The 24,475-nt window shown below is 42.5% G+C and overlaps 1 protein-coding gene across 1 annotated transcript in view; it reads right to left on the minus strand.

Moving 5' to 3' along the window:
- gap43 (growth associated protein 43) overlaps positions 1-24,475 on the minus strand; it is a 261,369-nt gene that overhangs the window by 182,727 nt on the left and 54,167 nt on the right. Inside the window, exon 2 of the mRNA XM_068039888.1 lies at positions 9,197-9,791. Coding sequence (XP_067895989.1) covers positions 9,197-9,791 — 595 coding nt within the window. The remainder of the gene's footprint in view (positions 1-9,196; positions 9,792-24,475) is intronic.

The raw sequence follows: 24,475 nt of genomic DNA on the forward strand, positions 1-24,475 counted from the left end.
AAGGCCCACACTTTAAAGGTAAATGCATTTGTGCTGTCCTGTAATTTGTTTTATCTCCCCCAGCAGAAGCTTCCATGAGCCTTACAACAGTGGCTGGAATTAGTGGCAAGGGTGCAGAACTTGTAGCGGGGCTGAAGGTGATGGCTTCCAAATGTTTAACTGGGAAATTGCAGCTCATTCAAGACTAGATATGGGACAAGCAGAGGAAGTGAAGCAGTCAAGAGAAGTGGGGTGGGGTCAGGAGCAGCAAGTGAGTCTCATGAACAAGATGATGAGCTCAAAAAGGTACGACAGTAAATAGTAGAGACTGGAAAAGAACATAGGCTAATGGCTAGAGCAGGGTGAAGCCTGAGGGGTGGTTTGACTTGGTGGACAAGAGGAAGAGGGGAGGTAGCAGAGGCAGCTAATTGAATGGTCTAATCTTAGTGACAAAATAGCCTATGAACTCCTGGCACTTGTTGTAGGATGTGAGAATGGAGGGGTATCCTCCTTTAAAACACAGGTGTTATCTTCACTCTTCAGGATGAATCTGAAGTAGTCAATGGTTTCAGCAGAGTGAGGGCCAATAATGCTTGATTTGTCCATCCAGATCTGATCATGGATGACTAAACCAGTTTTGTGTGAAATACACTCATCTGCACCCCATGGATTTCAGGGAATAAAGATGAGGGCAACAACCAGAATGAAACAGAGAAGGGGAGAAACACTTTTAAGCAGAGGGTTGTGATGCTGCAGCATGCACTTACAGAGTTAGCAAATGATGCAGAGATCGAGCCAATTGTTAGGAATAGGATAAATGATTTGGGGACAGGTTGGGCACATGGATTAGCACTATGCTCAAATGGAGAATAAACATTAACATGGACTAGTTGGGATGAATGACCTGTTTGTGTCGTCATTTTTATATACATCTATTTGTGAAATAAGTGAGGAGAGAAGATAATATTGTCAGAAAATTGGACAGAAAAGATGGAAATGCTGAAATAGTAAGAAATAATAATAGTTAGAGGTGTTAGCTTGGCTCAGTTGGTAACTCTCAAACCTTTGAGTCAGAAGGCACATAATCTAGGACAACATTTCAGGTCAGGGCTGAGAGTGCTGCGATATTAGAGCTGGTACCTTTTGGATGAAACAGAGGCCAGAATTTTACGCCACCTCAGCGAGCCAGATGGGAGCGGGAGGGTGGTGTAAAACTGAGCGGGAGGCTGCAGGAGGCCTTACCAACCCGCTCCCACCTCCGCCCCACTTTATGTGGGCCGGGGGGAGGGCGATAAACAGGCCGCCCGCCCCAGGCCAATCAAGGCCCTTAAGTGGCCATTTAACAGCCACTTAAGGGCCTTCGCCGCCTCCTCGGGGATTTTACTCGTGACAAGCGGGCATCCGGGAGACGTGAAAGGCCACCCACTGATACTTGGTGGCCTCTCAGTGCACCAGGGGTGGGCTCTGGCAAAAAAGCACAGGGTGTGACCAGTTGAGGGCTGCTCCCACTTCCCCAACCATCCCCAAGACCCGAGAGGCACCCCCAAATGACCAACCTTGCCTCGCCGGAACGCGACCGGTTTCCTTGGCGAGGCAAACCAAACTTACCTGCACTCCTGGCTCTATGTCCTCGGTTGGGCTGCAGTCCCAGCAGTGCCACCGGGAGCGGTGGCCACTGCTGGGACTAAGAGCTGCTGGCCCGATGATTGGCCGGCAGCTCAATGAGGTGGGACTGCCTCCCTCAAAAGGGTGGAAGTCCCGCCTCGGACCATTTAAAGCCCGACCACCCGTAAAATGCGGGACAGATCCCCAGGCTGGGCGGAAGCGGGTTCGCCACCAACTTTTACGTCGAAGGCCAGCTCCCATCCGCCCAGTGTAAAATCCAGCCCAGAGACTCTGTCTGCTGTTTCACTTGGTCCCATTCATTCCTCAGCCAAGACTATCAAAACAGATTAATTGGTCATGCATCTCTAGAGTGCAGCTAACAAAGAGATTTCTATCCACTGCACTCTTACTATAAGGCAGCATTTGAATTCTGCAAGTACTGAAAGCTTTGGGAAAGCAAGTGTTAATTCTCACTTCAAACAATTAGGTATTATGCTAATACCCTCCCTGCAATACAAGTACTTAAATATATGCTTCAGGAGGTAATTAAACAGAGTCCTTCAATTACCTCAGGGAAAGCCTTAATTATTTTTGAGCCAAGGTGCTTGGGTATTCCTTGAATAGTGCTACTTCTGGAAATAACCATGATACTGGGTCTTTCGAAAATGAGCACTTGAAAACAATTGTTTTATGCATACCTAATTTGATGGTGTTTGATAAATCAAATGGTCCTTTTACCATTAAATTAGATTGTAGCCAGTATCCACTGAATAAGATCAAGAACAAGAAACTTTCATGTAGAAAAATGTCACAAGCCTGTTTATGTCGTCCTATGTATTGGTTCAGTCTTCCATATTATTAGCTGTATCTCCCAATTTGGTAGGCTCTGCAAATTTTACACCATACTTCTAATCTTAAATCCAAATCATTTATGCATATGGTAAACAGCAATAGGATTGCTCTGGAACACCACGTTTTGGTTTTGTAGTCTTCTTTCATTCCATTTTGCTACTCAACTCCTAACATTTGTTATGAATCTATCATGTGGTACCTTATCGAAAGCATTCTTCATCGAAGGTCCATGTATATCATATCATGGAATGCCCTTGTCTATTGTTTCTATTATTTCTTTAAAGAATTCAATAAGGTTGGATAAATGTGATCTTCCTTTTAGAAATCTATGCTGACCTTTTTTTTATTATGTTCTCTATTTCTAAGTGTTTTATTATCTCATTCTTTTAGCAAAGGTTCTTGTATTTACCTCCAACTAATGTCAAGCTAAGTGACTTCTAGTTGCCTAGATGAGTTCTATCTCCCTTTTTGAAGACTTGATGTTTTCTAGTCCTCTGGCACTATCCTTTTTCTATTTCATTGGTTGGGAATTCACCAGGTAAAGAATAACTGCAGAAAAGCCAAGTCAGACCACACCAATACCAACACAAAACATGTCTCAGAGTACCACAGTTTTGTCTCCTTTTGTTTATCTAGTCTCTATTTGTATTTCATTCTGTTCTTTAAAGCCCCATATTTTACTTGCATCATTATCAGTATTGTATTTTAAACATTATCTTTGCAACAGTTTCCAACATTCATAAAGAGAAACAAATGTTTTTGCAAACAATATCAATGTTTAAACACCTCAGCATGAAACTTAGTTACTATGAAATTAATAAACTCACTGGTGGGAGTTAAAGGGTTAACATGTGCATATTTATTAAGTTAGAAAAAGGCCTGCATCTATTTGGAAACGTCATTGCCAAAAATTCATAAAATGAACGATTATTTGCATTTAATAGTTTACTCACTACCAGCATTTAAAATATATTATTTTAAAATATTTGCTTGAGACATTTCTTTTATTTCCTTCTGATTTCTTTCCATTTACATACAAACATTTTTACATTATTCAGGATCATAGCGATGGAACTGGTTTTCAAAGAAAAATTTGCAATTTAAAATATACATCAAATTTTACTAAATTTTATTGGTTTGAATAAAATTCAAATTCTGAGCAAAAACAGTCGTCTTCCATTAACTGTTCTTGCTATGTTTCTTTTTAAACTGTGTCAATTCCATTGGAAAGATTGCTATTTTTCTCAACAACTGGACAGATTTGTCCTTCTTGATCCTTTAGCATCTGCTATTCAGTAACATGCGAGCGGACTGATTAAAAAAAAAAGGCAACAAGTAAATTCCAATCAAAGAGAAAATATTAAGGATCAAAATTCAGTTGTGGGACTTCTGTAACATGTTGGTTAACACATTCACCTTTCATTCCTGTGCTTGCTATTTTAACATGGTTTATTATTAACCTGTTAACCTTAACCAAACACATTAAACAACATATCACACATCAAAATTTCAGCACCTCAGTTGTATATTTCACCTTTAAGTTAATGATATAGTATCAAAATGTAATTTTATGAATAAGTTTTTATTCTCTTAAGGTGCCTTTTAATATATATTACTGATGTTAAGCCAAAAGCAAAAGGTTTAACATAATGTCAGATTTAACAGATAGATAAATAGATTAAAAATCATAAACCGAATACAAACACTGCCAAACTATATTACTGAGCTGTTGTCAATAATAAGATTTGTTCTATTGGACCATGGAATGCTAGAAAATATACAAAGCTACACACACCTTTTAAAACTCTGTCCAGTTTTAGTATTTTATTTCAAGCAATATATATTTTCAGAATATTGTGCTAAAGTTTGCAACCAGAATTTGAGTTCAAATGGCTGCACACCAATTAAGGAACATTTAGCTGTTCCTGGTTCATTGTAGTTTGCATTCAAATTGGGGATTTATTAACACATCATTAAAAATTAACAGGCATTAAATGTACTCTAAACTCCATCCAATCCTTGAATGTGATTTGTAACACTTTCAAAACATATGGCCTAAAGTCTGTTACAAATACTTCTTATGGGCTAAGATGTTCCTGTCTAATAGGTTGAGCTCTTGGTTGCTGGTTTACAAGACTGGCCTATTTTGATGTAATGACATGAACAAATGTGGTACCTTCAAATAACACACATTGGGCTGGATTTTACAGAACCCCCAACATCGAGGTTCATGGTTGGGGGGAGGGGGGTGTGTGTATGTGGAAAATGTCTCCAGGAGAGGGCCACCATGCACCCTGACGCCGGAAGGGCCAGGTCTGATATTGTCGCTGGCGGCAAGGCCTTGTGGAGGCCCCCGTTTACTGATTTAAATAAATGGAAATGAATGCATTAATCATACTTAAGGTGCCACCTTCCATCCCGCTGCGATCTTCCTGCCACTGGCCGGCACTCCCAGACCTTCGGATCCCCGCCTGGGAAAGCGAGGCGGAACGCTTGTTGGGAGGAGGGAGGAGATAAGTTTCTTAGTGTGGGTGGTGGGGAACGGGGTCAAAGTAACATCATTAGTGTAGGGGATGGTGGGAAGGGTTTTAGGTTCAAGTTTATGCACTTTTGGAGGGGAAGGTCAGGTGGACAAGGTCAGTGCTTTGTTGGGGGGGTGGGGGGAGAGAAAATAATTTAATTGTTATTAGGGTGGGAGAGGGGAAAAATAAATGTATTTAATTTTTTTTCATTCACTTTAGCTTTAAATATTTAAATTTAACAGTAGGGCTCAAAGCCCTTTAAAAATATCCTCAGCGCCTGTGCACAGGCAGCTGACACCATTGCCAGGGACAGACAGCTCCCCCTCACCCCCTCCACGTGTTTGGGGGGGTGGCCCATCCCAGCTATTTAAATGAGCGAGCCGCTACACTCAGGATCGTGGTGGCTCTGCGACATGTGGCCCATACAGGCGGGCCGCCATTGTTTTCGCGGCGTGATTGTAAAATTGAGCCCAATATCTCAGAGGGGACTTTAAGATCAGCTAACCTGAAAAAGCTAGAGAACAAAAAAATCAAGAAACCTGGCAAGTAACACACATACATCAAAACACTGGATTTGCAGCTTGTGTGCCATATCTGCATGTGATTAATTGGTGCCTATACATTTCATGGGATTTTGGGGTCAAACTTCATGGTCAGTATAAATAAATTTCACAGGTTATTCAGGGATTTGAAACCTGCCATGATGTAATGTGGAGATGGTGCTCTTGGAAGCCACACCAGTATTTTATGGTCCTCAGGCAATTAACTGCCTGCAGTTGTGGCTTCCACCCCTCTAAGGCAGTATGTTCCACCTCCAAGAGCTGCTGACCAATCAGAGGGCCAGCAGTGCTCCCAGGAGAAGTGGCCACTGCTGGAACTGCAGCAGCCCCCAGAGATATAGCCATCGAGGAAATCTGGAGTGCAAGTCAGTGAGGTCGGGGATCATTGAAGCCAATCAGGCAAGCCCTGGTGAGGGGGGTGGGGGGTGGGGGGGAGGTGGCGAGGTGTGTGTTGATCACGAGGGCCGTGGGGGCAGCACTTGCCGTTTGGGAGCCCTCTGTGGGGCCGAAGTGCCAACCGCCTCTGATAAATGCCAAAGGTGGCAGGAAGTGGCCCTTACGTGACCATTAATTAGTCACTTAAGGGCCTCAATTCAACCAAGTGTGGGCAGGCTGCCTGTCACTGCCCCCGCCGCTGGTAAAATACCAACAGAGGCTGGTAGGCGATAAACCTGTCACCCCCACCATCCCACCCAATTTTATGTCTATCCCCACCCCACCTCCTACCTGCTCCCTGCTCCCAGGGGCGAGGGGAATTCCAGACCATATTTTATTGCAAACTGTACAGTATCAAAACCATCTTGCATGGTGGGCTGAATTTTATGAGTGCGTTGCAGTTCGCGATGGCGCACTCTAAGAACGGTGTGCAGCCCGTGCGGATGTGCCATCCCTGAGCCCCTGCGATATTATGTGTGGGGGCTTATTTAAATAGAGGCAGACGTCGGTGCCATTTTTAAAGGGTGAATATCAATGATTTTTAATACATTTACAAATAAGTGATGGAGGCCCTTCCCCAACACCCTCCCCCCACCCACACCACCCCCCTCCCCCATGGTCAATCCAGGCAATGAAATGACCAACAACTGATTTATCTAATACCTGAACTTTCCCCCGCAACCTTCAATGTTTTGCCCTTCAACCCCTTCCCACCATTCCCACATCCAACAAAAATTGATTTCCCTGCTCCTCCACCCCTCCCGCCCTGAAAATTTTATTACTCGCCCCTCCCCACCAGGTTCTCGCCCAGAACTCCGTATGGAGTTCCGAAGGCACGCGGAGCACCAACGGTGGCCTTAATATCGGAGTGGGACAGCCGCCACCTGCAGGTAAGTTTATTTAAATATTTTAAATGTTCATTTACTTATGCTGATGAAGGGCCCGGTGCCAGGCGGCGGGGGTGGGGGGTGCTGCACCCAGGTCCTGCCGCCGCCGGTAATATGCGGCAGGCCCTTCTCGATGTTGCGGGTTGAGGCGGGCCTCTCCCCGCAGCATTTTACTATCCCCCGCACCGCGACCCGCAGCGTCGAGGGGCTGGTAAAGTCAGCCCGGTATGTGTGACCTTCTAAGAGGTCAGATGTTGGTTCTGGCTGCAGAATTACTGTGTTCTTTTTTGCTATTTATTGCTGATCCTGGTGCATTTCCACTAATTTTACAATCTTCATTTGAAAGAGTAATTATGTGAGGCCTTTCTGATCACTCACAGTCTGCACAACCCAAAGTAGCTGTGAAAAAATGTACACAGCTTTAATCATAAATAAGAACCTTAAAACCTCAACAATGCTTGTGTACAATGTTGTTATATAAAATATTACAACAAAAGTACCTATTGCTGAGTGACAGCTGGTAGCAACAGCCATTAAAAAACAGGTGATCAATTACTTTCAACTGAGAAAGCCAGTTGCACAGGATCAGTTATAAAAAAAAATACCCTTGATGGTACTGTTCGCCCATGTAGAAAAATGCTTAAATGTTACTTTACTGAGTGTGCCAATGTTAAAGTTCTTCAAATTAAGCTGTTTTAACAAAAATGCACTATACATTGCAAAATCCAATCACTGCCCTCCTTCCCTGCTCACACATGGGAATTAATTATGTTTTTAAAATATTTGCAAGTGTATTACACATCTCTGTGTAACAGCTGGCAGAATATATTTTGCCTTGGCAGAGATTTATATAATCTCAGCCTGGAACTAGGTGGGTAATGGCCTCAGACCAGAATGTATCAAAATCTTCTGCCAGAGATGCTCCTTTTAGAATTGTCTATCTCCTTAATTCAAATGGGTATTCTGATCAATGTGGACAATTATGGAATTTCTTGAAAATAATTTTAAGAAAGGAGGTTGCTCAAGCAATATCTTTTTTCAAGTAAAATACATGCTAGAAAGATATCCTACTAATTGTATCTAATCCCAAAAGAGAATAGATATAAGCCTCAGTCATTTGTCAGTTTTAGTATCAATAAATATGAAAGTGGTTTGCGATTTCAACGAAACCAAATTACCTAATGATCAGGGTGAATTACAAATGTTTATTTTCCTCATTGGATTTCCTCCACTGTATTTACACAAGTACATGAACAAGACTCAATCTAGTTAGAGACTTCACATTGAGGCTGATAAATCACCCTGATTCCTTGTTACTTGTGTAATACTGTATATATAAGTTTATTTTCCATGCTTCAGCTAGTGAAGTGTAGCTGACATTGTGTTGAGATGCTGCCGAAGAAAACAAGGAAGTACTTTATAATGAATAACAATGGCCACGTGAAGTAGGAACATTGTAGTAATGTCAGAGATCACAACTTATAGGAGATTTGCACATTCTCATAGGAGCATGTTTAGACCAGCTTCTGAAGTACAGTGGGTGAATTAGGAAATAGGAAGTTATCAAAGTGGTTCATGGCCCACTTTTAAGACATAATTTTGTGTTCAAACAATCTAGTTTTCATGACAGTAACATCTTACCTGAGTTTTCTTTGTTTTTACTAATCTTGGAGATCTTGTGAAAACATTTTGAGCTGTGTCAAACAACAGCTGTAATATTTCAAACCAGATCTGTTCTATTTTTTAGAGAAAAAGCAATAGTGCAGAACTGGGAATCCTTAATTGAAGCCAGTAGTTTTGCTACAGTTACATGGGAGTTTACATACATACACATGCATATCTCCCTCACACACTCTCTATACATTGGCTCCACAGGTAAAACTGTCTCAAACATTTGGGTTATAATAAGGCCCTAAAGTAGACATATTTACTATTTCAAAGTGTTAACTATTCATTCTGTATGCAATCTGATATGAACAGAAAATTTCTAACAGTTATTTAATGATAAATGGTCAACAAGTTTCGTATATGTATTTATAATTTGTTTAGTTGATTGGCTCCTTAAAGCAAAATTTATTAGCGATGAAAACATAGCAACATAAATCAACAAAAATTATAACTTTGAGCATGTTTCCATATTGACAATCTGGAACATCACCTAAAGTTCCTGTGTAATTTATAATTTCAATGTTATCCAATAGAAATTTTAAAAAATGAAAAGACCGGTACTTCTTCACTTTTGCTATACAGCTTCTAGATCTGTACTTAACTCTTTCACATCATTCTTAGCGCTATTGAAAAAAATAAGTTTGGATCTCAAGGTGTTTTCTTTTTAAAAAAAGTTTGCGTTTCTTACCTGTTTTCTCTGGTGCTGTGCTACTAGCAGCTGCCTCAGTTTGGGCCTTTGTTGCTGCTTCACTGGCCTCAGTGACAGGTGCTTCTACTTGTTTCTTCTCTTTTTCCTGGCTGGAGGTGACATTTGAAGATGGAGTATTTTCAATGGCAGTACTTGCACCACTTCCTTTTTCCTTGGCATCCTTTTCACCATTTGCGGTCTTTTCATCTGTTGCAGCTGGCGTTGCTTTCTCCAAGTTTTCCGTGGGAGCCTCCTTTGCCTCCGATGCCTTCTCAGCATCTGAGGGGGTTTCTTCAGGATTGCTTGCCGGCTTTTCTGCCTCTTCCGTTTTCCCTTCAGAACCAGATGCAGCTGGTTCTGTTGCTGTTGCCTCTTCCTCCTTGATAACCTCTGTTTTTTTAGCGTCATCTTTTTTCTCTGCACCCTCCACCTTCGTTGCCACAGCTGACTCTCCTTTCTTCTCCCCCTTGAGCTTTTTCCGTGTTATATGGCCACGGAAGCTGGCCTGGATTTTGGTGGCGGCCTTGTGAGCCTTGTCTTCTGGTTTGGTAGTCTCTTGCTCAGCTTTCGCATTGGCCTCGTCATTTTTCTCAGCCTAGAAGTCACACAAAAACATCGTCATGAAGTCAAATAAAGAAACATTCTGTGGGTTACTAGTTACTATAATGTGCCTTGACTATATCCACACTATCTCCTCTCTAAAGGCAGCCCATTGTTCAGTTACAGTTTTGCCTGTCAACTTTTGGTTCCAATTTACTTGGGCCAGATCTGTTCTCACTCCATTGAAGTTGGCCCTCCCCTAATTAATTATCTTTACCCTGGATTGCTCTTTGTCCTTTTCCATAGCTAACCTAAACCTTATGATGCTATGGTCACTGTCTCCTAAATGTTCCCCTTCTGTCACTTGATTCATTTGACCCACCTCATTCCCCAGAGCCAGATCCGACAATATCTCCTTCCTCTTTGGATTGGAAAATAATGTAGAAAATTCTCCTGAACACACTCTAGAAACTCTTTCCCCTCTCTGCCTTTTGCACTATTACTATCTTAATCTATATTAGGATACTTAAAGTCCCCAATTTTAACTACTCTATAATTCTTGCATCTCTCCATAATTTCCTTTCAAATTTGTTCCTCTACATCTTTCTCACTAGTTGGTTACCTATAGAATGCACCCAGCAAAGTAATGGTACCTCTATTGTTTCTTAGCTCTAACCAAATAAGACATCTTCTCTCTCCAGCATTGTATATGTTCTCCTTAATCGATACAGCTACCCCTCCTCCTTTCCTTCCTTCCCTATCTTTTCTGAACACCTTGTATCCAGAAATATTTAGTACCTGGGCCTGCCCTTTTTTGAGTCAGGTCCCCGTTATCGTGACAACGTCATATTTTCACTTGGCTATCTTGGTCTGCAGCTCACTAACCTTATTTACCACACTTTGCGCATCTATATACATCCACAGTAAAATTCATTTAGACCTTATTACATCCTGTCTTAGACTGACCTCACCTAATGACTTACTATTTCCTACTCTAGTACTATCTGTCTCTCCCAATTCTCTGTTGTTCTTGGTTTTCCTTTCTAATATTACCTTCTGGTTCCCAACCCCTGCCAAGTTAGTTTAAACCTTCCCCAACAGCACTAGCAAATCACCCCACAAGGACATTGGTCCATGTATACACTTTGCACCAACTTCAGTATAACTCTAGTCATAAAGTCATAGATCGATTCCTTTGTGTCTTATTTAGGATGAGTGAGAAAAGGCATCCCTGATGTAAAATACACTGAACCCCCAGATTTTCCCCTGTTATTAGATGCTTTCCTTTTCTAAGTGCCTTGCTTAGCAAGCAAGTAGAGAACTAAGTGGATGGAACATCCCTGCACTCAAAGACCGAGGCCCAAGGATCAAGCCAAATTGGACCTCCAACCTCATATAAATAATCATGATGAGATTCTGGCTGGCGTCTGTCACACCTCCAAAGGCAGCCTAACCACACTGAACATTTCAATTTCTGGCCTGCCTGCCTTGCCATCAGTGACCATCAGCCAAGTCCCGGGGGAGGAGGAGGAAGAGGACAGCGGAAGGTGGCCCGATTGTGGCTTACAGCAGCAATTAAGAGTGTTGTAACTCCAGGAGAAGCACTTCTGCTCTCTCTGCTTCCACATCATTTATTTAAATTAAAATATTTACCCTTCCAGTGGCAACCATTGGCTAGGCCGGATTCATGCCCACAGAACTTTAGAGGAGCAAGCCTGATGCCTGTTCTGCTCATGGCAACCCAATTTGGAAGAGGGGCCCAAAAACAGACAGTGGTTCCCCAATTCGTATATACAAGTGGCCTAATGCCAGGACCCTGAACTTGGGCCTTGCTGTGCCTGTTTTATACCTGTGAACTTTTACCCCATGCCTTATGTAGTGTTAATTCCTCTACAGAGTGTTACACAACTATTTTCAGAATATGGTGGAAGCTGATATTAAATTTGCAGCATTATTGCACCTTGAATGTATCAGATGACACTGTAAACTTTGAACTCTCTTCCACCGAGGACAAAATTAAGAATCAATGACCTTTATCAGTCGTCAGATAATATAATTTTAAAGCTTTTTCTGGTCTAAATTAAGAGGTTCCTTTTTTCGCAGAGTATGTGGAAGTGATTGTCGCAGACCTGAGCCTTATTTATGCTCATTTAGCGTAAAACAATTAATTTATTTTATTTTATGCTGGCCCTAATACTGGAATCACTGTACTTTACAGACAGTTGCCCTCATTAAGTATAGTGTGTAGATGCAAAAGAACCCTGTGCTTTATATTCACTTTCAGCTGCATTAATCAAACAGCAATGGGTGGTAGTCCATATCGCTAATGTCAACAGTTTTGCATCTTCACTTCTGCTGAGATTAAATAGGCTGTTAGGATTTCAATTTTCAATATCAGTCCCATACCTTCTTACCAGTAATTTTCAAAGCAATGTGAAACTTATGAACTGAGAAGTATGTTTTTACAGTAGGGTAATTACATTGGAAGTATTAAAGGACAAATGCTATGCTGGATTGGACTCAAATCTATTTATAAAATTAATCGCACAAAGAGACAAAACACAAAGTAAGTTCTCAATAGTTTCTGTAGAAACTACAAGAAACTCGGACCAGACTTACAGTTGTAGCAGTCTGGCACAAGACGACTGAGGCAAAATTGGAAAGCCCCCAATATCAGGCATGGGATCATGATGCATGATTACCCCACATCTGTTCAGAATTATGCAGGCAGCACGCAAACTTCATGCTGCCTTCTAATAATAATGAACATGCTGCTGATTAGCTGCATGCCTCAGCAGGGGATCCACATTTGTGCAAGGCCAGCATCACTTAAAGCTAGCTTGCACTACTTAAAGACAGCCTGCATCTCTTAAAGGTGAGGTGCATTCTGGCAGCAGCAAGGTCTGGAACTGAGTAAAGAAGACTTGAACACCAGTAAGAAGATACAAACATGGCACAACAGGCCAGAGAGCATGCCCCAAGGCTCTCTGATGAATTAGAAGCCTTGGTGCAGGAGTCAACAAGAGGAGAGACGTCCTTTTCCCACAGGGGGCCAGAAGGCCCTCCAGGCACATACTGAGAAGGCAGTGGCAGCAGATAGCCATTACCATCAATGCCAGTAGTCTCGCTCCAAGGACCTAAGTATAATCTGGGAAAATGTGAAATTGTGCATTTTGGCAGGAAGAATAAAGAAGAAGCATTTATCAAAATGGTGAGAATCAGAGATGCAGAATGATTTGGGTGTCCTGTTGCATGAATCGCAAAAGGTTAGTATGCAGGTTCAGCAAATAATTAGGAAAGCTGATAGAATGTTATCATTTATTGTGAGGGGAATTGAATAAAAAAGTAGGGAGGTTATGCTTCAATTATCCAGGGCATTGGTGAGACCACATCTGGAGTACTGTGTACAGTATTGGTCTCCTTATTTAAAGAAGGATGTAAATGTGTTGGAATCAGTTCAGATAAGGTTTACTGGACTAATAACAGAAATGGGTGGGTTGTCTTATGAGGAAAGGTTGGACAGGCTAGGCTTGTATCCACTAGACTTTAGAAGAGTAAGAGTGACTTGAGTGAAACATAAGATCCTGAGGGGTCTTGACAGGGTGGATGTGGAAAGGATGTTTCCCCTTGTGGGAGAATCGAGAACTAGAACCTATTTTTAAAAATAAGGGGTTGCCCATTTAAGACAGAGATGAGGAGAAATATTTTCTCTCAGAGAATCGTGAGTCTTTGGAACTCTTCCTCAAAAGGCAGTGGAAGCAGAGTGTTCGAATATTTTTAAGGCAGAGGTAGATAGATTCTCGATACGCAAGAGGTGAAAGGTTATTGGGGGTAGGCAGGAATGTGGAGTCGAGGTTACAATCAATTCAACCATGATCTTACTGAATAGTAGAGCAGGCTTTTGGGGCTGAGTAGCCTACTCCTGCTCCTAATTCGTATGTTCATATGTACATATGATCTAAATGCAGTGCTAGAAGAAGTTTAATGACGTCACATGAATGGTCAAGATCTGTAAATGCATCCTTAATGCCATATCCTTCAACTGCACCACAAGCCTCACACACTGCTCCATTCAACGCACCCCCTTCATTCATCTCCCAACAATCTCTCCCAATCATGACTCAAAACTCAATTCATAGCCTTACATCATCACACACCTAGCAGTACAGTAAGCTTCATATCCACATGTCACAGCTTGCATTCACTATTCAACTGTGGCAGGCACACTGCACCACAACCACTGACATAGAATACCCAAGAACTATCGCCTGGCCAGCCAGTGGTGCAGGTTGCTGAATGTCTAGATGAAGAAGAGACTGAGGAGGAAGAAACACCATTACTCGATCTGACACTTGCAACCACCAGCTCACATACTGGCACTGCACAAACATTAGAGGGCAGCATAGAGGCAGGATCTGCATGTGGTGAGCCACCAGGCTGCAGCGAAGGTGGGAAGAAAGGATCACGCATGCGCCAGCTCCCCAAAGGGTGAGGTTGAATATGAATTCTGCTGCTGAGGACTCCAATGGGGTTGCGTACAAAAAAAATGCAGATGGGCATGCACACTGAAATGCTTGGAGCAATGGCAGGCCCGACAGAAAGCCTGCTGTAACTATCAAGGAGCATGCTCCAACTTGGCACAGAGATTTGTGCAGAGCTTAAAGCCCATCTTTTCCAGTGTAGCCAACTGCATGCGAATACTTGCAGGCCCAACTATCATACAGCGTCTGATGGCCAGTGCCTCAGCTTCCACTACAGCACAAGTAGAAGCCACCTAACATCTGAGTGCTGCAGTGGAAGCTCAGACTGAGGTCATGAAATCTCAGCTTGTTGTCATGCAAGCTCAGTTTAGCACCAAGTAAACTCAGCTTACTGTCATCATGGCTGCAGATACCAGTGCTCAAAGAGGCTTCCAGGGGCTCACAACAGTTCAGCAAATTGTCCTCCAGCAGATCACTAGGATTGCTGAGGTGCTGCATTGAGGGAGTGGTCGTGGCTCCATGGAGCACACACCTGCTGTCTCATGATGACAGTAGTCATGCTCCCACCACTGCCATTCTGCCAGTGCCCTTGCAGTTACCTTTCAGCCAGCTAGCCCAGACTCCTGTCACCCGTGCCAAGGTGGTGCAGTCCAAAGCAGGGACTTCAAGGCCCAGTGCTGCTCAAGGATATCCTGCAAGGCCATGTGCCATTTCCCCCACTGAAAGTCAGCAGCCTTTCACCAACCATGCTGTAGTCACTGGGGTAGCACTCCATGGGAGCCCTAAAAGGTGTCTGCAGAATAGGCTCAAAGGGAATGCACAAGTGTGATTAATTGAGTACTTTATGGAGTATTAGATGTTTTGTGCGATAAAGTTGGTTTGGAATGGTTGCTTTGTGGTGGTTTTTATTTCCAAATTGTGGTTTACAGAATGCTGTTATAGTCCATAACAGAGGGAAGGTCAGGTGGGAAACTGTTGAATAGTGGTCAATCTGGGGTTTTATTCACGGGAAATGGAGTCAAATTATGCACTCATTTACAGCAATGCTGATGTGGCCACAGTCAATGCCATCCATGCCCTACTCTGAGGCTGCAGGTCTGGTTCCAAGAGGTGGTAAAATTTTGTGACCATCTCCTTCATGAATCGCAGTCACCAAACACGCAGCTCCTGACTTAGGTGGAGGCAAGACAAGTGCTCCCAGAAGACCCTAGCTGGGTAAAGCCTCCTGCTGAGAGCCCTTCTCTCTCCCGCTCCCTCTGAGAGCAGCTTGTCGTCTCTGCTGCCTCTGCTACTATTGCTCCCATGTTGTGAGCAAGTGGTATTCTCAAAGCCCTTCCCCGTATGAAGCACCATTCCTCACAGACTTCACCATCTGTTATCAGCTCCTTCAAAGACCCAGCACTTACACAAATTCAGCAAGAGCCGGTTTAACGTAATAAGCAACTAACCTGCTAGTTGTTAATAGTTCCTTTAAATAGCACTTGGTGGGGGGTGGGTGGGGAAGGCACCTGCTGATGAACACAAGTTCAGCTGTGTGTGTTTAAGAGAGGGTATTAACCAGAGTGGTGAGGTCTAAAAAGTGTGGGAATGCAATAGTTATAGGGGATTCAATTGTAAGGGGAATAGATAGGCGTTTCTGTGGCCGCAAAAGAGACTCCAGGATGGTATGTTGCTCCCTGGTGCATGGATCAAGGATGCCTCAGAGCGGTTACAGTACATTCTGAAGGGGGAGGGTGAATAGCCAGTGGTCGTGGTACACAGGACCTCAAAGGTAGTGATCTCAGGATTACTACCAGTGCCACGCGCTAGTCAGAGTAGAAATAGCAGAATATATCGGATGAAGACATGGCTGAAGAGATGGTGTGAGGGGGAGGGATTTAGATTCCTGGGACATTGAGACTGGTTCTGGGGGAGGTGGGACCAGTACAAACAGGACGGGTTACACCTGGGCAGGACCAGGACTGATGTCCTAGGGGGAGTATTTGCTAGAGTGGTTGGGAAGGGTTTAAACTAAAATGGCAGGGGGAATGGGAACCTTTGCAGGGAGTCTGAGGAGGGGGGATCAAAGACAAGAACAAAAGACAGTAAGGGAAATAAGAAAAGTGATAGGCAGAGAAATCAAGAGCCAGAATCAAACAGGGCCACAGTGAAAAGTAGTGGGAAGGGGCCAAGTAATGTTAAAAAGACAAGCCTTAAGGCTTTGTGCCTTAACGCGCGGAGCATTCGCAATAAAGTGGATGAATTAATCGTGCAAATAGATGTAAATGGGTATGATATAGTCGGGATTACGCAGACATGGCTGCAAGGTGACCAGGGATGGGAAATGAACATCCAGGGGTATTCAGTATTTAGGAGGGACAGACAAAGAGCAAAAGGCGGTGGAGTTGCATTGCTGATTAAAGAGGAAATTAACGCAATTGTGAGGAAAGACATTAGCTCTGACGATGTAGAATCTGTATGGGTTGAGCTGAGAAACAATAAGGGGCAAAAAATGTTAGTGGGGGTTGTATAAAGACCCCCAAACTGTCGTGGTGATCTTGGGAATGACATTAAACAGGAAATCAGAGATGCACGCGATAAAGGAACATCTGTAATTATGGGTGACTTTAATCTGCATATAGATTGGAGAAATCAAATTAGTCACAATACTGCAGAGGAGGAATTCTTGGAGTGTATACCGGATGGATTTCTGGAGCAATACGTTGAGGAACCAACTAGAGAACAGGCCATCCTAGACTAGGTATTGTGTAATAAGAGAGGAATAATTGACAATCTAGTTGTGCGAGACCCCTTGGGGATGAGCGACCATAATATGATAGAATTCTTCCTCAAGATGGAGAGTGACGTAGTTGATTCTGAGACTAGGGTTCTGAATCTTAGTAAAGGAAACTACGAAGGTATGAGGCGCAAGTTGGCCATGACGGATTGGGAAACGCTACTTAAAGGGATTACAGTGGATAGGCAATGGCAAACATTTAAAGAGCGCATGGATGAACTGCAACAATTGTTTATCCCTGTCTGGCGCAAAAGTAAAACGGGGAAGGTAGCCAAAACATGGCTTACAAGGGAAATTAGAGATAGCATTAGATCCAAGGAAGAGGCATATAAACTTGCCAGAAAAACCAACAGACCTGAAAATTGGGAACAGTTTAGAATTCAGCAAAGGAGGACCAAGGGATTGATTAAGAAGGGGAAAATAGAGTACGAGAGCAAGCTTGCGGGGAACATAAAAACTGACTGCAAAAGTTTCTATCGGTATGTGAAGAGAAAAAGATTGGTGAAGACAAATGTAGGTCCCTTACAGTCAGAAACAGGGGAATTTAATATGGGGAACAAAGAAATGGCTGACCAACTAAATGCATACTTTGGTTCTGTCTTCACAAAGGAGGACACAAATATCATACCAGAAATGTTGGGGAACAGAGGGCTTAGTGAGAGAGAGGAACTGAAAGAAATCAGTATTTGTAGAGAAATGGTATTGGGGAAATTGATGGGATTAAAGGCCGATAAATCCCTAGGGGCTGATGGTATGCATCCCAGAGTACTTAAGGAAGTGGACCTAGAAATACTGGCTGCATTGGTGGTCATCTTCCAAGATTCTATAGACTCTGGAACAGTTCCTACCGATTGGAGGGTAGCTAATGTAACCCCACTATTTAAAAAGGGAGGCAGAGAGAAAGCAGGGAATTATAGACCAGTCAGTCTGACGTCGGTAGTGGGGAAAATTATAGAGTCCATTATTAAAGATTTTATAGCAGAGCACTTAGAGAACAGTGGCAGAATCGGGCAGAGTCAGCATGGATTTACAAAAGGGAAATCATGCTTGACAAATCTACTAGAATTCTTTGAGGATGTAACTAGTAGAGTTGATGAGGGGGAGCCAGTGGATGTGGTTTATTTGGACTTTCAGAAGGCTTTCGACGAAGTCCCAAATAAGAGATTAGCGTGTAAAATTAAAGCGCATGGGATTGGGAGTAGTGTATTGTGATGGATAGAAAATTGGTTGGCAGACAGGAAACAAAGAGTAGGGATAAGTGGGGGGTTTTCTGAATGGCAGGCAGTGACTAGTGGGGTACCGCAGGGATCGGTGCTAGGAACCCAGTTATTCACAATATATATTAGTGATTTAGATGAGGGAACTGAATGTAATATCTCCAGATTTGCAGATGACACAAAACTGGGTGGGAGGGTGAGTTGTGAGGAGGATGCAGAGAGGCTTCAGGGTGATTTGGACAAGTTGAGTGAGTGGGCTAATGCATGGCAGATGCAGTATAATGTGGATAAATGTGAAGTTATCCACTTTGGTAGCAAAAACAGGAAGGCAGATTATCTGAATGGCTATAAACTGAGAGAGGGGAATATGCAGCGAGACCTGGGTGTTCTCGTACACCAGTTGCTGAAGGTAAGCATGCAGATGCAACAAGCGGTAAAAAAGGCAAATGGTATGTTGGCCTTCATAGCGAGAGGATTTGAGTACAGGAGCAGGGATGTCTTGCTGCAATTATACAGGGCCTTGGTGAGGCCACACCTGGAATATTGTGTGCAGTTTTGGTCTCCTTATCTGAGGAAGGATGTTCTTGCTATAGAGGGAGTGCAGACTGATTCCTGGGATGGCGGGACTGGCGTATGAGGAGAGATTGAGTCGGTTAGGATTATATTCGCTGGAGTTCAGAAGAATGAGAGGGGAATCTCATAGAAACCTATAAAAATCTAACAGGACTTGACAGGGTAGATGCAGGAAGGATGTTCCCGATGGTGGGGGAGTCCAGAACCAGGAGTCATTGTCTAAGGATACGGGGTAAACCTTTCAGGACTGAGATGGGGAAAAATTTCTTCACCCAGAGAGTGGTGAGCCTGTGGAATTCACAACCACAGAAAGCAGTTGAAGCCAGAACATTGTATGTTTTCAAGAAGGAGTTAGATATAGCTCTTGGGTCTAAAGGGATCAAAGGGTATGAGGAGAAAGCAGTAACAGGCTACTGAGTTGGATGATCAGCCATGATCATAATGAATGGCAGAGCAGGCTCGAAGGGCTGAATGGCCTACTCCTACTCCTATTTTCTATGTATGTTTCTATGTTAAAATGGCAGGTTAGACACTGATTGACATCACAATCTGCCTCCTCTGTATACTTCTGGTGCAGTCATGTAATGTCCACACTAATGCCCTCACCAGGACAGAACTCAGCGTGAGCCATGACAGAAATGGGCAGAATCAGTGCAGATGTAATCTTTCTACTACCAGCAACTGTAGCGCCAAAACTACTAGTGCTACCAAGTTGAATTTTGTGATTTATATTTCCCTCTCCCAAAGTGCATCAACCATACCCACAGTGTCTCTGTTGTCAATGTAAGAGTGCCATCACTATTACTTATGTATTGACAAACTGATCTCGGGTTCCCATATCACTTTCCATACTTACGTTTCAACCCAGTACTGCTCTGGTGGCCTTTCAGTGGTTTTGCTTCCTCTCTGCACTATTTTTGGTGCATAGTTTAATGCATTCATGTTAACATCCTGTCTGCATTCTTAATGTAGTTGTTAACTCATTTAAAATAAAGTGCTCATTTGCTTCGTACTAACTTGGCTGTCTCATTAAGTGATGCTACAAGAATGTCAGTTGTCAAAATGCCATACTGATGCAATAAAAGGTACTTTTCTGAGTTTGATCTTGAGGCTAAGGTAGCATCAAACTTAAAATTAGCATGCAATGGAAATAAGGAGCCTGTTTAATTCCCTTAAATTCCTTCAAAATGCTCGATTTATAATTTAAAAGAATCCATGGAACCCAAGAGGGGTATTACAGGGCATAAACATTTCATTACCATGCAAGATTTCTAGCCACATGAAATACTAGAATAGTCCACATTTATTTTCCCCTATATTTGTTATCTTGCCTTTATTTTCCTTTCCAATTATTCCTTATACCATTTTCTCATCTTACTTCAATTGTGTACCTCTATTCCATTTCAATAAAAGAGATCCTGGTGGTTAGCTCATTAACTATTTTATGCTTATCATCAAGAATCTCATTATTGCTGTAGTCTCAAAAAGTTATTTCCAACTTAATATGGAACAATATTTTGCATCAACTATAATGGTTCAAAAGTGTATAAATGCACTATATGTGCAATAAGTAAACAGAAAATAATTAAGTGACAAAATAGCTCATTTTGAAATCTTGCTAAAATCAATAGGGAAACATTTCTATTTGCATTTGTGTAACAGAGATATTCTATGGAAAAGATAGGCTTGATTGTACATCCCAATTGTTGCTTGAAGATATAAATTCTAACTAATTTCTCTAAAATGTTCGGAACAGAATTTGCCGTGGTAGGGCATTTACTGGATCTGCCATTAGTTAGACATGCTCCAGCACACTACAGCTCAAACAATTTGCCCACTAAGTTGCTGAAAGTGAGAGCTGAAAATAGCGTGGCGAGGGAAATAGGGCATTTGGAACCTGAGTGAACAGGGCAACCAACAGGGTTATCTCCTTATCTAGTGAGATTTAAGGATTGGGAAACAAACAGTGGAAGAACTGAGCAGAAGGGTGAATTATAGAGGATGCATTCAATGTCAAATCGGGCACAGAAAAATAAATACAGAAATAGGAAGAAAGATTGGATTAAGAGAGAGAGTAAAAATAAGACAGAAAAGATGAATAAGATAAAAAAAAGTTTAATTTAAATTGAAAATAAAAGGATGTTATGCTTCAGTTATACAGGACATTGGTGAGACCACATCTCAAATACTGTGTGCAGTTTTGGTCTCCTTATTTAAGGAAGGATGTGAATGCGTTGGAGGCGGTTCAGAGGAGGTTTACTCGATTGATACCTGGAATGAGCGGGTTGTCTTATGAGGAAAGGTTGGACAGACTGGGCTTGTTTTCACTGGAGTTTAGAAGAGTGAGGGGAGACTTGATTGAAGAATATAAGATCCTAAATGGTCTTGACAAGGTGGATGTGGAAAGGATGTTTCCTCTTGTGGGTGAGTCCAGAACTAGGAAGCACTGTTTTAAAATTAGGGGTTGCCCTTTCAGGACAGAGATGAGGAGAAACTTTTCTCTCAGAAGGTTGTGCAACTTTGGAACCCTCTGCCTCAGAAGGTGGTGGAGCGGGGTCATTGAATATTTTTAAGGCGGGGGTAGATAGATTCTTGTTAGGCAAGCGAATCAAAGGTTATCGGGGGTAGATGGGAGTGTGGAATTCGAGACACAAACCGATCAGCCATGATCTTATTGAATGGCGGAGCAGGCTAGAGAGGCCGAATGCCCGACTTCTGCTCCTAATTCGTATGTTCGTATAACATTCAATGAATTTCAATGATGAGGCACACAGCACGATGCTGTTTTTACAAAGCTAACACCAGCGTGGTGCAGCTCAGACAGCAACTTTTTGGATCTTCACATTTAACTGCACATCTGTCCCTCACCTGAATTTGCTGTACCATTTATACTTAAATAATCTTTAGTGCCATTAGCTTCATTTATTTAGACGGCAAAATCTGGCCCGTTCTGCTTCTGTTTTAACTCTGTGATATCTGTACTACCTTGCCTTTTGTTATAATTAATGGATATATTTTTCCTTTAGCTAAGATAATACTCTGTCAAGGTTTGCATCATCATATCCTCTATTTTATTCGACTTAATAAGACTAGCTTTTAGTGACCTTATATATATATTTTGACTACAAAAGAGGAGATAATTGCTTAAGAGAGAGAAATTAAACATTTTACTCTCTGAAAAGGTCACTGTCTCAGAATATTCCATATATTGGTTCCTAGAGTTAAGAAATATCCAGTACAGGTCACAAGACAGTACAGTTATTACAGCCCTGGTCTTATAATAGCATAAGTAGAGCCAACTCCCATAAAATAGTACACTCAGACCACTTACAGAAGCAACAAGTGCCAGGAAAGTAACAAGTACCTAGATTTTATGATATGCGCAAATGAAACTCTGCTCATAAGCTTCTGAGTGCCAATGAAATTTCTAGTAACTAAAAAGAATCAAGAGAATAACCAACAATTTTTGACCATCGGAAATGGATAGAGGTTATGCAAGATACATAATGTTTTTGAACATTTGTAAAATCCACTATGCATTGACTGCAGTTTTGCTTTTCCCAGTTACTTTCCAAGCCACACCAAATGCTGAAGTGATCTTAGATCAATAATGCTAACCTACAAATCTCATGTCAGAGTGGTGAGATCTTTCATGCAGTATTATTTGGGCATTATTTCGGTAGTAGATAGTAAAAGAGTTATCGTACTAAGATCATGCTTGACACCATTTGTAAAGACATAGCATTAAGAACTTAGCAGTGCTGCTATACTTTACTGTGCATTGAGCCAGCTTTATTAGCCTAAAAATGAGCTCATAAGGTTAATAGCGAGCCTATTAAATCATCTGTGGTTTGCCATCATTCTGTAAATCAGTAATGTTACAGCACCATTTATTAATGTGCTCCTCTGACAAAAACAAATAAGAACATAAAGAACAGGAGTAGGTCATTCAGCCTGCTTGAGCTTGCTCCACCATTCAATTAGATCATGGCTGATCAGCACCTCAACAACTACAACAGCGCATTTATATAGTATCTTTAACGTAGTAAAATGTCTCCATTTACCCACCTTTGTGCCATATCTCTTAATCCCCTTATTTAACAAAAATATATTTATGTCAGTATTGAAAGCCCCAAATGTCAAAGCATCCAAAGCCTTTTGGGGGAGGAAATTCCAGATTTCTACTACCCTGGGCTGGATTTTTAGCCCCCTCCTAGGGGAAGGAGAGGAGGCAAACAGATGCGGAATTTCGTGCCGCTGGTTTCCCAGCTCCATCCCACTCCCAGGCTATTTTCCTGGAGGCAGGCTGGGGGTTGCAGCAGGCTACCTACCCACAAGTGGCAGGTAGCCAATTGAGCCTGTTAATGGCCTCTTAAGGCCATTGTCGGAGGCTGACTGGGATTTTCCAGTCGGCCTCCTGGTCCCTGCGGGTGGTGGGGGCCAATACAGCTGTCTGCAGGAAGACTCCCGGCTGCAGACCGGGCAGCCAGCACTCCAGGCCGTTTCAAAGGCCCTCTTACCTGTCTGGGTTTAGCAGCAGCCACAGGTCGCACCGCGGAGTGGCTCCTCCCAACAGTGGTGGCCCGACTACAAAGGACTTTTTTTACTTTAGATTTAAAAAGATTAGGGAGAGAGGGTGCCTCCATTTTGGGCATCATCTCCATCATTTACTTGTAAGAGCATCCTGCTGCTGCTTTCAAGCTGGAGGGCCGCCTAATGGCCCTTCAGCTTCGAGAGCCTGCCTGCCATCCTTAATTGGACAGCAAGTCCACCCTCTGGGCATTAATTAGCCAATTCGGGGAAAATCACCAATGAGTAGCGGTTTCCCACACATTGTGGGCTTCTGATCCCCATTTGAACCTAACGGCGGGGTTCAGAAACCCACAGGAAAATCCCACCCACCTTGTGTAAAAAATTACTTCCTGATTTAGTTCCTAAATCTCTAATTTTAAGGTTAATAGAATTATGTATTTTAATTATGTATTTTAAGAATAGATTATGTTTCTTTTTTTTACTTGTAGCTGATAAAGGAATGTACAAGTGAATGGAAAGTATAACAGCATGCCAAAACCATCGACATATCAAACCTTATTCAAAACTAAAAAAAGATCTAGATTATGGTTTGTGTACTTCTGTATACAGTAGTGCAGTCATTAGGAACAGATTACAAACAACATTTTATTGACCAGCTCTACCTGCTTGCACTATGGGAACAAATCGTAAGTTATAAGAGAACAATTCCTGCAATCATAGATAAATTTCTGAAGAATAATTTCATAAAGAATAAAAAACTAGAGAATTAACTTCATATTCTTTATGGTATTTTATTAGGTAAGGCAGCATCTTAAATAAATATTAGGGCCAGAATTTTACCAGTCCCTTAGCAACAGGCTGGAAGGCACTCAGAGGGATGGGGGGGGGATGGTGGGGTGGGGTGGATGCCCAGCATATTCCAACTGCCATGCCATTTTGCCAGCAGTGGGAAAGCTGACAGATGTACCACTTAAGTGGCCAATTAAGGGTTTTTTCCTGCCTCTGCTGGCATTTTGCCTCTGGTGGCCTCCCAGCAGGCTCTGGAGGAGGAGCCTCCTTTTTGGACACTCCATGGCCAATGGAGACCCCCCGCCCCCACCGGCAGCAATGGCCATCCCCCATGGCAATGGTGCTGCCTGCCCTCAGTGACCCCTGCACC

The sequence above is a fragment of the Heterodontus francisci genome, chromosome 10 (assembly GCF_036365525.1).
Source record: "Heterodontus francisci isolate sHetFra1 chromosome 10, sHetFra1.hap1, whole genome shotgun sequence".
NCBI lineage: Eukaryota > Metazoa > Chordata > Chondrichthyes > Heterodontiformes > Heterodontidae > Heterodontus > Heterodontus francisci.